Raw genomic sequence first — 13,854 nt, forward strand, 5'->3', positions numbered from 1 at the left:
GAGATCTAGGCAATGCTCTTCAAGGGCTGCTAGCATCACAAATCAAAGCTGAAAATGACCCAGCCTCTGCCTTTTCATGACGTAAGCAAATGAAAAAGGTATCAGAGGGATGTAATCAGCAAAATTCAGTGGGGAAAACTCTATGGGACAAATGTCACAGTTTATACAACAACATAATTGTAAAAGAGAAAAGAGAAAGAGAACGAGATGCTAAAAGAACTTAGAGATTAAGGGGCACCTGAGGGGCTCAGTCAGTTGAGTTTCCGACTCTTGGTTTCTGCTCAGGTCATGGTCTCAAGGCTTCGTGAGGTTCAAGCCCTGGTTGGGGCTTCCGTACTGACTGCTTGGGATTCTCTTTCTCTGCCCCTCCCCAACTTGCTCTGGGTATCCCTCAAAACAAACAATTTAAAAAAAAAACAAACCCAGAACTGTTTAAAAGAGCCTACAGATTAAAAAAGATTAAGGACACATACTAAGCAATCACATGATATGGACCTAGTTTCAATCAAATTCAAACAAACTACATTTAAAAAAAGAACATGCTTGGGAAAATTAAGAAAATGTAAAAATGAATTGATACTTATGATAATAGAAGAATTACTGCTTTTTTTTCTTACTGTTCATTTTTAAAGTGTCTGATAATTATATTAGGATTATATTTTTAAAGGGGAATCTTCGTTTTTTAGACACACATGCTGGAAATACTCAGAGACAGGTCTGAGATTTGATTCACAATGAAAGAGGGGAGAATGTGAGGGGAAATGAAGCTGGCTGTAAGCTCATTATTTTAAAAGCTTAGTAAAGGCATCATTTTCTTCACTGCTCTATATGTCGGAATTTTTCATAACAAAAAAGGGAGGGGGGCAAGACAACAGGAAATTAAAACAGAAAAAGCACATTCAAAGCAAAATAACAGAAAATTGCATTGAAAATCTGAATAAGAACCTGGAAAACCAGCATAAGAATGCAAGGTGTGAGCCTGATGGCCCCAGTGTTTTGCAGGGGTGCTGGGAGTGGGGTAGAAAAGAGGAGGTGAGAAGCATGTATCTCTAGGCCCTCTATAACATATCCTAATCACTTATGTAGCATCTTGGAAAAAAAAAAAAAAACATAGGCAGTAAATAAGGCTAGAAAACAAAACCTGAATTGATCACACAGTTTGAAAGTTGTACTAAGAATATGAAATGAATCCATGTTGTTACGTCTGAAGTACTTCAGAGTATTTGCAAAGATTTTATTTTATATAGCAGATAACTGTTTCTCCTGGACTTTTGTTTACATTATTCATTGACATTAAAGAGCTTAAAAAAAAAAAAGTTAATTTCAAGGCAGTCCCTACTATTAAGAATAAATTATAAACATAGCTTGATACATTATTCCTTGCACTTTGCAAGAATTATGTCATTTGAGCCTCAAACCACTCTACAAGGTAGGTAGTAGTATTCTCTTTTACAGATAAGGAAAATAAAGCACAGGGGATGAAGTGACTTGTCCAAAGTCAGACTTCAAGCTAAATGTTAGAGGCAAAATTTGAACGCAGACAGCATGAGTCTCTAGCCTGAGCCTTTCACCGTTAGGCTGTGTCAGCCTCTGTCACAAACTTGTGGAACAGAACAAGTAGGCTTTTTGCCAAATGGTAAAAATTACACATAAAGCAACTAAAATAGCTAAAATTTGATTTGATCCATACAGGTTCGTTTCTAATGACACACGCGCCTCATTTTTGAGACAGTGTGCTGTAATTTGGACAACTTGGTTTCACATCACATCAGACAAAACTAAATGCAACATGATATCCTGGATTGGACATTAGTGGAAAAACTGGTGAAATGCAAATAAAGTCTGGAGCTTAGTTAACAGTAATATACCAATGCTAGTTCCCTTGTTTTGACATTACCATGGTGATACAGGATGCTAACAAAGGAAACTGGGTGAGGGGTATACAGGTACTTGCATTTTCTAACTTTGCAACTTTGCTGTAAGTCTAAAATTATTTTTACGATTAAAAGTTTATTTTAGGGGCGCCTGGGTGGCGCAGTCGGTTAAGCGTCTGACTTCAGCCAGGTCACGATCTTGCGGTCCGTGAGTTCGAGCCCCGCGTCGGGCTCTGGGCTGATGGCTCAGAGCCTGGAGCCTGTTTCCGATTCTGTGTCTCCCTCTCTCTCTGCCCCTCCCCCGTTCATGCTCTGTCTCTCTCTATCCCAAAAATAAATAAACGTTGAAAAAAAAATTTAAAAAAAAAAAAAAAAAAGTTTATTTTAAAAGACACATATGGGGCGCCTGGATGACTCAGTCGGATGAGTGTCCGACTTCAGCTCAGGTCATGATCTATCTCACAGCTTGTGGGTTCAAGCCTCGCGTCTGGCTCTGTGCTGACAGCTCAGAGCCTGGAGCCTGCTTCAGATTCTGTGTCTCCCTCTCTCTCTGCCCCTCCCCCCATCTCAAAAATAAATAAATGTTTTTTTATTTTAATAAAAAAAAAAAACATAAATTACGGGGCACCTGGGTAGCTCAGTCAGTTGACAGTTAGACTCTTGATTTCGCTCAGGTCATGATTTCAGGGTGGTGGGATCGAGCCCCGAGTTGGGCAGAGCATGGAGCCCATTTGAGGTTTTCTCTCTCTCTCTCTCTCTCTGCTTGCACATTCTCTAAAATATTAGTATACTAAAATAAAATTAAAAATATATATAAATTACAAAATGAAAACTATTCAAAAAAAAAAAAGATTAAAATGTATTTCTAGCCCAAGGAAAATAAACTTCTGTCCCCAAATTTCTAAGCACCATACTTGCAGAATTCAATCCTCTTGTGCCCTATTTTGATTCTTAAGGTAGTACTGTGTTGGCTAACATTCAAGAATATTTTCACAATTGTATATCCTGTCTTTAAGGGTAAGGAACATACGGTACCCGTGCCTGGTTTAATTATGCAGCACATATTTAATGTTTGCTGATGCTGTGAATTTATGGGCATGAGGCACTGTGGCGGCTATGTCCTTGTTACACAGAAGCCTCCTTCATCATAGATGCTTATAATGAGTGACTTTGAGATCCTGTGGTGGACGTCGTGGTCTCACTGTCCTTCTGACCTTCTCCCACTGCCGTGCCTACTGGGTTAGGTGGCAGGAAGGGGACTGACCTCATTCCCAGCTCCAGAAAGGCCTATTATTTTAACTCCATCTAGTTAATGTAGTCTTGCCACGGTGATTGGTCCAGGTGGCTGTGGTCTCAGCCAATCAGCTCACGGAGCTCCACCGGCAACAGGATTGGTTGAAAACCAACTGGGACTAATAGGATATGAAAGGAGAGGTATTTGTTCCGAGAATCTTGGGGGAAAGTGCCCATATCCTGAAGAAACGCCCTGGCTTCCTCTGGAAGTCAAGCACACACAATTTTTTTTTTTTTTTTTTTTTTTTTTTTTTAATCTGCAACTTGTTCCTTTCGGTCACCAGGTGAAAGCAGAGGGGAGGGCCACTCCTGAATAGCCAGATGCCCTCATTGAACTTCTCATTTTCACAAACACATAATGGCAATAAAAATATTTCCTGCAGATCACTGTTAATTCCAAGGCAATACGTGCTTTGGGGTTATGCTAAAAAACAACAAAAAGAATTGAGAACTGGAATGATATTAAGGTGTCGTGGGGCGCCTGGGTGGCGCAGTCGGTTAAGCGTCCGACTTCAGCCAGGTCACGATTTCGCGGTCCGTGAGTTCGAGCCCCGCGTCGGGCTCTGGGCTGGTGGCTCGGAGCCTGGAGCCTGTTTCCGATTCTGTGTCTCCCTCTCTCTCTGCCCCTCCCCCGTTCATGCTCTGTCTCTCTCTGTCCCAAAAAAATAAATAAAAACGTTGAAAAAAAAAGGTGTCGATAATTGTGTGACAATACTGACATTTTGGTTATAGGTTTTTTTTTTTTTTTAAGTCTTTACTTGTTGGATATCCTAAGTGAAATGGTTACAGGTGAAATTATAGCTTAGATTTGTTTTTAAAATATTCCAGAATTTAAAAAAAAATGAAAAATAAGGGGCGACAAATGAAGTAATAATTTAAAATACTGAAAGTGAGTAATGAGTAAATGATTCCTCATGTTCTATTCTTTGTATTTGTTCTATTTTTTTGTATTTTAATCCATAAAGTATTCTAAAATTTTTTTTTTTATTTAAAAAAATTTTTTTAACGTTTATTTATTTTTGAGACAGAGAGATACAGAGCATGAACGGGGGAGGGTCAGAGAGAGGGAGACACAGAATCGGAAGCAGGCTCCAGGATCTGAGCCATCAGCCCAGAGCCCGACGCGGGGCTCGAACTCACGGACCGCGAGATCGTGACCTGAGCCGAAGTCGGCCGCCTAACCGACTGAGCCACCCAGGCGCCCCTCTAAAATTTTTAAAAAATTTTTAACGTTTATTTTTGAGAGAGTGTGCACGCGCAAGCGGGGGAGGGGCAGAGAGAGGGAGAACCAGAAACAGAAGCAGGCTCCAGGATCCCAGCTGTCAGCCCGGAGCCCTACATGGGGCTTGAACCCACAAGCCGTGAGATCGTGACCTGAGCCGAAGTTGGCCATTTAACCGACTGAGCCACCCAGGCGTCCATCTAAAAATTTTTTAATGTTTATGCATCTTTGAGATGAATTTGAGAGAGAGAGAGAGAGAGAGAGAGATAGCACAAGTGGCAGAGGAGCAGAGAGGGAGGGAGACATAGAATCTGAAGCAGGCTCCAGGCTCTGAGCTGTCAGCACAGAGCCTGATGTGGGGGCTTGAACCTACAAACCGCGAGATGCTGAGCTGAAGTTGGACGCTTAACTGAGTACCCGGATGCCCCTATACCATAAAGTATTAAAACAATAATGTTCCGTACACATATCTCAACATTATGATCATGTATGTATGAAGCTGCCTTATGTAGTTAAAAAAAAAAAAAAAAAAGAAAAGAAAGCATGATACATCAGGTACATCAGGGAGAGTCCAGAATCCAAGAAAAAGATTTGTATAACCATAACACAGACACATATAACACAGTCACATATAAGTTAAAGCAAACTCGAAAAACCACCTAATTCAATGCCTTTTTTCACAGCTATAAAAAATGAAATCTAATACATCCAACTTTTGTGTTGCTACCTAGGTAGCAATTCTGGTGTTGCTACTTTTAGCGACAACATATCTGAAACCTGAAAACAGTAGCCTACGCTGTCCCCCACCCCGCCCCCCGGGACCTGCTTACCACCACATCCAACGAACTGTCCAACATCCTTACAAGACCACTCAGCCACCGCCAGCACCCTCCTTGTGGTAAAGCACCTACGGTTCTCTCTCTTCCCACCCCTTTGCTTCCTTCCCCCTCCTCCCTCAGGATGCAGTGCTGAGACATCCTTGCTCCGGCGGACTCTAGGAGTTTACTTTCAGTCTACCATCTTTCTTCACTACACATGCTCTTCCTGGGAAGAGCATCAACTTTGATACTTTTTCATCTTTTGTGCTGAACGACCACCTAGAGCGGTATTTCTAGGCCAGACTTCTATCCTGAGCTCCAAAACTAACCAGCCTCATCAATCACAAAAACCTCAATACGTCCGGCCCCAAATGAAGTTTCCTCCTTGCTTCTGCTCTGATTTGGTCAACAGCAACGGCATCCACGGAAGTCACCACTGTTGCCTCACGTCCAGTCGCCAGGCCCTGGAGATTGGCGTTTTCCCCTTTCCCTTCCCAGATGCCTTTAGTTCAGGCTCTCACCCTCTCTCCTTTCTGGTCCTTCTGCTAGCATTCCTTAAATGATTAATGCTCCAGGGTCCTCTTTCTAAATGCAAAGCTCATCATCCTGTATTTACATCCTTCCTTAAAATCCTCCAACGACTTCCCAAAGTCCGGAGCTGAAGTCCACAGTTCTTTACAGCTCTCAAGGCCACCGAGCTGGTCTCTCCCCACCTCTCTCGAGGGTCAGGAGTCACCCTGCAGAATCCCTGCTGCTACTAGAAACTCCAGTCTGCACCCAGACCCCCACCCACCCAGTGAGCTGCTTCACGCCTCATAATCACTGTTCTTCTGGTGTTCCTCTCCTATTAGAAGACTCAATCACTCATTATTTACTCAGCGCACATGTACTGAATTCTGACTATGTGATAGGCCCTGTACTGGAATACAGCTGTGGAGACGGACACTGAGTCTTAAAAAGTGTAAAGCCTTGCAGGGGAACAGACAGCCAACAAATAAGCTATGGGGACACAAGGTGGGTAGAGAATAACCCACCAATGAAGTACTACTTGAGTGCATGTGAATTTTGTTAGAATATCCTCTCGGGCTTCTTTATAAACTTAAATGATTTACAAGCGCCCCTCCTCCCAGCTTGTTTGTTTCCTTGTTTGTTTAAATCTGGGAGCTTAAAATGCCTTGCCCTTAAGATGAGATTTTTGCCCTGCAATTCCTCCTTCTAGACTTCACAATATCAGCAAAAACCTCACCTGATTTCTAAAGTCAGCATTCCTAAGCAGCCGCCCCCGCCCTCCGCCGGCCCCATCCCCGCACACCACCCTAAGGCAGAGCACAAGTGCCCTCTCCCTCTGCCCCGCGAACACCAGGGCACCCTAGCCCTTTCCTACCTTGTCCCTCCAGGCTGAGAGTCCCTAAGGAACAACACTCCTGCACCTTTCAATTCCCCTCTCGACATCATGCAAGCCCACAGTCAATGTTTAAGTGCTCAAAGGGCAAAATTTCACTCTTTAAAGGTAAATTACCTTGTACATGGAGCATAAGTTTGTATAATTTTTTTTAAATAACAATGGAGCAATATCTATAAAAACTTTAAACAGCCCAGAAGTACCACTTCTAGTTAAGGTTCTAGGTAGGTTCTAGTAGTAGACATAAAAAAAGCATGTATGGGGATTTCTCAGGCCAACATTTGACACAGGTGCTAAAAATGAGAAGCAAATGTCCAAGCACCTGGGTGGTTCAGGTGGTTAAGTGTCCCACTCTTGTTATCAGCTCAGGTCATGACCTCATGGTTCATGAGTTCGAGCCCCTGTATGGCATCAGGCTCCATGCTGACAGTGTGAAACCTGCTTGGGATTCTCTCTCTGTCTCTCTCTGTCTCTCTCTCTCTCTCTGCCCCTCCCCACTTGCTCTTTCTCAAAATAAAGATTAAAAAAAAAGGTTTTAAAAATTAGAAGCAAATGCCAGTCGCCATGAACAAGAGATCTGGATAAACAAATGATGGAGTATTCCTTAAGAGGAAGATCCTTTGCTAGTAGCTAGGAGGAGACAGACCTATCCATATCGGCACAGAAAGATATCCATGTTGTAGGATGAATCTTACAACTTATTCTAAGGGGAAAAAAGCATCATGTTTTCAGGGCAAACAGAAAAGTCTCTAAGACAGCACCCCCACGTTTTATGTCTTTAGGGCAAGGGATTAGAAGCAAGGAGATAGAACCACACTTCGCTACAATGAACCTCGTATCACTGAATTTGTTTGAGCACACTATTTCTTAAATTTAAAACACACATAATCACTAGAGTAAAAAGATGTGCTTTACTCCGAAGTATCCATTATTTCACAAGTTTCTTGTTGAGCAACCTGCGATCGTATTTTTAAATTCTGAGGGTTAAAGGCGAAATATTATCTGCTGCTAAATTCCCAGGACCTAGAATACGGACAGGGAGCAGGCATTCAGTTAATATTTGCTAAATGAGTAACTGCTGAGCAGTTACAAAATAGCTGCTCAGAGGGAACAAAGTATCCAATCGCTGCTTCCTAGACTCATAGAGGAAAAAAAAAATCACTTGCAGTGGTATCTTAACAATATGGTTACCAGTCTAAAGGAGATGGGATTTTTGTAAAAAGTTAACTTTTAAAAAGCACGCCAACTGTCATCACATAGGCAACCTTCACACTGCCAAGCTGACCAAGAAACGGGCTCCTTCCAAATCAATTTAATTCACAACCTGGCACATGCCTGCTAGTAATACAAGTCAGGAAAAGGTACTTGAAAACAGTGTGGGAAAACACAGATGCAGTAAGAGAATCGCTAATGGCCAAAAAGCCTTAATGTTGATTTGAAAGTGCTTCTTTGGGGAAGTAACTAACTTTAGTTTAGATTACTGAGACCGCCTTCATCTAAAAATGACCAAACAACCAGGCTATGATCTTCAGATCCTAAAGAATGTCCCCAAGATGGTAAGCCCTCCATGACTGTTGATGCTGATGGGGGAAGTGACCTATCTGGAAGAATTAAAGACAACCCAGGTTTCAAGGCTTTAAGGAAAAGGGTTTGCATACGTTCAAGCTTAAATTCAATCTCCCACACACACACACCCCCACCCTTTTTAAGTAAAATAGACAATATTTAACCAAATGTCAATTCATTGTAAAGACTTATTTATATAAATAATGGCCAAACAGATCTCAGCTCTGCCCTCCCCCACCCTCCCCAGTTGTAGTTTCCTCCCCAAAGGAAGGCACTCTGAGTGCTTCTTTGGGGACACCTGAACCCAGAGGTCTACTTAATCCTAAAAGCCCACATACTCCCTGATTTTTTTTTTTTTTAATCACTGCTCTTAATTCTCAAAATTCCCTTGAGAGGTAGATTTAATCCTCCCTATGAAAACACACAAGGTTCCAAATAGGCTGTCACCAAAACCCAGGAATGTTTAGAGGAGAGAGAGGTTCAAACCCTTGCCTGCGAATTAAAGTCTCTGGTGTTTAGCAAGTGAGTTAGAGCCGAATAACGTGATCACTCCTTTCAGGCTGCCCTCTGCAATCTTCTCTGCCTACCTGCTCTTTAACAACTGGAAATAAAATTCTTTCAAGGTCCAACCAGCATGAGGAATTTCTCCCTTTAGCAATGATGGTCTAGATAAAGGTGCCTACGTTCACTGGGAAATCAACCACCCACACTTTACTTACTGAACTCGTTGCCCAAAGGTCCCAGGCCCTCCCTCGCCCTCCCGACACACTCTTCCAAGCCTGAGATGAGGGGCCCTGTTTCTCAGTTCTCAGGGATCAGTCTCAGGTACGGAACAGGTGCTCAGAAAGTACCTGATGATGCCATCTCAAGGCACTGCAGAACGAGGAGAGGAAAAAAAAAAAAAAAAAAACTTTGGAAGCCATCTAAAAGCAACACACGTGCTCACTCGGGCTTTAATAAATCGCTACAAATGATTTTTTTTTAATTAGCACGTTTTCCATCTGAATGGACGCACGGAACTTGGAAACGGACATCAATCCGCCGCGAAGCCACTCCTGTCTGGGCGGAGAGGGGGCAGCCGTGCCAGACACGAACGCAGCCCACCCCGGGCTGCAGAGGGCGAGCGGCGGGGAGAATGGCGAGCGCGGCGCACGAGGGCTGGACTCCCCGCGCTCCTGCCCCGAGGCCCCGAGCGGGGCCGGGAGGGGGAAGGGAGCGAATCGGGGCCGCCGCGCCGCGGAGGGGGCCCCGTCTCCCTGACAACCGCGCCGGGGCGCAGCCCAGCCTCAGGCCCGGGGGAAGGGAGGGCAGCCCGGGGACCCCCCGCGCAGGGCGGGCGGCGGCCGGGGGCACCACCGCGCTCAGCAGCCGCGGGCCCCCCTCGGGGGCCCTGTCCGGCCGCGGCCCGCGCCTACCGTGTATCCCCGCTCCAGGTCGCTCTCCTCGTAGCGAAAGGACGGGATGTAGACCTCCATGGCCGCGCCAGCCGGCCGGCGGAGGGCGAGCGGGGGGCGGGCTCGCGGCCGCAGCTCCGCCCCCGGCCGAGCGCCCCGCCTCCCTGCCCTGCGCCCCCGGGACCCACAGGCTGCGCGGCCCGGCCGGGAGCCGCCGCCGCCGCCGCCGCCGCCCCCGGCGCACCACTGGCGCGCCGCGCTCCTGGGGGCACGGGGCGGGGAGCTGGGGGCCCTCCGCGGCGGAGGGCGCGGGGCTCTGGGCTCCCGGGTCCGGGCCCGTAGGGCGGCGGAGCGGAGCTGGGCCCGGAGGAGGCGGGGCCTGCAAACCTGTGAGTCTGCAGAAAAGGGGTGTGCGCGCCTCCGCGCCAGGCGCCGGGACCGGGCCGCACCCGGGCGCTCCCTGTCCTTCGGGCGCCCGCCCGCGCTGTGTCTGCAGTTCCCGAGACGCCACCCGAGCGGATGGCGGGACCGCGGGCGACAGAAAAGCATGGAGCTCCTGGGTTCGGTTTCGGATGCTTGGGTTTTCGTTTTAACTCTCGGCTGGCAGGAACAGCAGCGAACCCTCCCAACTTTTTACCCAGACTTTTCTATTTGCCTTAGAGTCCAAGGTCAGCGTCTCGTTCTGAGTTCGCCCGCGAAGCTGGGGATGGTATTGTAATACTGAACCTGAAAGTTAGCGGGCCACAGACACCCACGTTCTGGCTTCTAGGTCCAATTCTAAAATACTGCCTCTGAGTATCTGTGGCGTTTTAACCAGAAGACAGACACACACACGAGGAAGAAAAGAGAAGAAGGAAGAAAAGAAAAGAGAGGGCCCGAATGTGCTCTTCAGGCCAGGACCAGATAAGCTGAAAGTGCCTAACAGATGAAATGTTAGCAGATTACCTTTGCAAACTCTGCCTTAAAGCATGGAGGGGCGCCTGGGTGGCTCAGTCGGTTAGGCGTCTGCCTTTGGCTCAGGTCATGATCTCTCAATTTGTGGGTTCCAGCCCCACGTCCGGCTCCGTGCTCACAGCTCAGGGCCTGGAGCCTGCTTCGGATTCTGTGTCCCCCTCTCTCCCTGCCTTTGCCCCGCTCATGCTGTCTTAAAAATAAACGGTAAAAAATAAATAAATAAAGCATGGAGCAGAATAGAAACTTGGAGGTGACTTGTGGGTCACATTATGAAGTGACCAGCCAGTGAGCTTTGGGGCTGCAGGCAATCAGCTTCTCAACCTCACAACGCAGAGATCAAAAAGTCCCACACTCTATTGTCAACCCACAGATCAAAGAGTCCCACACTCTATATCCTCAGAGCCAGCCAAGTGCCCCTAAACACGTGCTTCCAACTCTGTGTGCTCTGGAGGCCAGGAGCGTTACAACTTGGTGAGCTCTGAAGTTTATCCTGAGCCCCTAAATCATGGGAAAAGACAAAGCATCAGGCCCTTTCCTTTAAGAACTTGGCTGATGTGCGGGTTGCCTGGGTGGCTCAGTAGGTTAAGCGTCAGACTTCGGCTCAGGTCATGATCTCGGCTGACAGCTCAGAGCCTGGAGCCTGCTTCAGATTCTTTGTCTCCCCTCTTTCTGCCCCTCCCATGCTCATGCTCTGTCTCTCTCTCTCTCTCTCTCTCTCTCAATAACAAACGTTAAAAAAAAAAAAAAAAAAAAGAAAGAAAGAACGGGCCTGATGTGGACCTACAAAACCTCATTAGCCTCATCTGAAGACCTGTCTGCTGACCCACACACTTGCGACTCCAGCATCCCCCCCTCGGAACTCCATGCCTCAGCAGAAATCTGTGCCCCGTGACCAGACTCATCTTCCTCTTTTCTTCTGCTGGCCAGCACCATCTCATGTTAGGAAACAGCTCTATGGACACCATGCTGTCTGAGTTTAGAGCCTGGTTTATAGGTTCTCTTAAGCCTCTGGTGACTATCACTGGGTGTTTTGTGATTCACTTCTCTGCCTCACCCAGTAGGTTTTAGGGCATATACCTTTAAAAACATTTTTTTTATCCCCTGCTTGGAACTTTGCCTGGCACATTTTTCTTGAAAGCCTTGTATAAGCATTTAAATAATCTCTACAGGGGCGTCTGGGTGGCTCAGTCAGTTAAGCGGCCGACTTCGGCTCGGGTCATGATCTCGCGGCCCGTGAGTTGGAGCCCCGCATCGGGCTCTGTGCTGACAGCTTGGAGCCTGGAGCCTGTTTCGGATTCTGTGTCTCCCTCTCTGTGACCCTCCCCTGTTTGTGCTCTGTCTCTCCCTGTCTCAAAAATAAATAAAACGTTAAAAAAAATAAATAAAAAATAATCTCTACAAAAGCAGCAGAATGCAGCAGGTACTATGGCAGATGCTATTAACTACCCTGTCTCAGTATTAAGCTTTCTGATAACCCCATGAGGAGGTGTGATCTGCTGTAGGACTTGAAAGAACTAAGAGGTAGTGTTTCTTTGTTGTTGTTGTTGTTGTTGTTGTTGTTGTTGTTGTTGTTGTTGAAGTTTGTTTTTATTTATTTTGAGAGAGAGAAGGGGGTAGGGCAGAGAGAGAGACGGAGACAAAATCCCAAGCAGGCTGTGTGCGGTCAGCACAGAGCCCAACACTGGGCTCGAACTCATGAACCATGATTTCATGACCTGAGCCGAAATCAAGAGTTGGATGCTTAACTGACTGAGCCACCCAAGGCACCCCCTGTCTTGTGTGTGTGTGTGTGTGTGTGTGTGTGTTTGAATAATAATGGTGAGGTGCCAGGTTGGCTCAGTCAGAAGAGCATAGGACTCTTGATCTCGGGGTTTTGAGTTTGAGCCCCATGTTGGGTGTGGAGATTATTGGAAAAAAAAATCATGAGTATTAAAGTTTAAAAAAAATGAATAAAATAGGGGCACTTGGGGGGCTGGGTTGGTTAAGCATCCGACGTCAGCTCAGGTCATGATCTCATGGCTTGGGGGTTCGAGCCCCACGTGGGGCTCTGTGCTGACAGGTCACAGCCTAGAGCCTACTTTGGATTCTGTGTCTCCCCCTCGCTCTGCCCCTCCCCCACTCATGCTCTGACTCTCTGTCTCTGAAAAATGAATAAACCCTAAATAAATAGATAAATAAATAAATAAATAAAATCTTTAAAAAAAAGTCTCAGTGGTTAATGTAACAGGATTATGCAATCATAAAATCCTTGTGCTAGAGATTGCTGAGCAAACTTTTAGCATGCTTTCTACACTCTCCTACCCCAAAGCCTGCTAGTAACCTGGCATATACATTTTTGTCTGGCATCGCTCACCTGTTTACCGTTGAACTGAACAGGCAGAAATGTGTGGATCTATGAAGATCTGACAGAACGGTCCAAGTGAAACCTATTTGCTGTATTCTAATAGCTGTGTATAATTTAATTTTGCCTTGCTGAAAATCCAATATGTGGGTGTGTTCTTGGGGTCTATCGGCTCAGCCATAAGTGGTATCGCTATTATTTCAGTTATTATAGATGGCGTAATTGAGGCTTAGACAAATAAGTAACTATGAAATTCCTAGCTAATAGAAGACCTTAATTTTTTTAAAGAGCTAAATTTCTTTTCTTTTTCTTTCTTTCTTTTTTTGGGGGGTGTGAGGGGGAGAGGGAGAGACAGAGTATGATTGGGACCAGAAGAGGGACAGAGGGAGAGGAAAAGAGAGAATCTTAATGGAGTCAGATGTGAGGCTTGATCTCAGGACTATGAGATCATGACCTGAGCCTAAATCAAGTCGATGATTAACTGACTGAGCCACCCAGGCTAAATTTCTAACCAAATTATGTGAGTAACCACTAAGAAGGGGAGAAAAGAAGAACACTAAAGAGAACATGGCAACTATTTTATCCTGTTGTTCCTACATAATTTTTAGACTTACTCTATGATCAGAGACAAGCCAGGTAAATTTTTTCTCAGAACCTTAATAAAAATACATGGCAAATACATACATAAGACATTGAACAGTTAGTATCTGTTAATAAAAGTAAAAAATATGGGGCACCTGGCTGGCTCAGTCGGTTAAGCTCTGACTTCAGCTCAGGTCATGATCTCACCGTTCCTGAGTTCGAACCCCATGTCGGGCTCTGTGCTGACAGCTCAGAGCCTGGAGCCTGCTTTGGATTCTGTGTCTCCCTCTCTTTCTGCCCCTCCCCTGCTCACACTCTGTCTCTGTGTCTCAAAATTAAATGTTCAAAAAAATTTTTTTAAACAAAAGCAAAAAATTTGCATAACCAAAATAATAAAATTCTGTTAGA

General features: G+C 45.6%; 1 protein-coding gene across 2 annotated transcripts in view; it reads right to left on the minus strand.

Annotated features, from left to right (window-relative positions):
- The window catches only part of SNX24 (sorting nexin 24), a 159,211-nt gene extending 148,739 nt beyond the window's left edge, over positions 1–10,472 (minus strand). The window contains exon 1 of one of the 2 annotated variants that reach the window (XM_086705440.1): positions 9,591–9,913. In XM_086705440.1, coding sequence (XP_086561566.1) covers positions 9,591–9,650 — 60 coding nt within the window. In that variant the 5' untranslated portion in view covers positions 9,651–9,913. Of the gene's footprint in view, positions 1–9,590 lie in introns of both variants that reach the window. The other variant, XM_086705447.1, reaches the window with a different exon arrangement.
- Between the last annotated feature and the right edge of the window lie 3,382 nt (positions 10,473–13,854).

The sequence above is a fragment of the Puma concolor genome, chromosome A1 (genome assembly GCF_028749965.1).
Source record: "Puma concolor isolate L17-30 chromosome A1, mPumCon1.1.hap2, whole genome shotgun sequence".
NCBI lineage: Eukaryota > Metazoa > Chordata > Mammalia > Carnivora > Felidae > Puma > Puma concolor.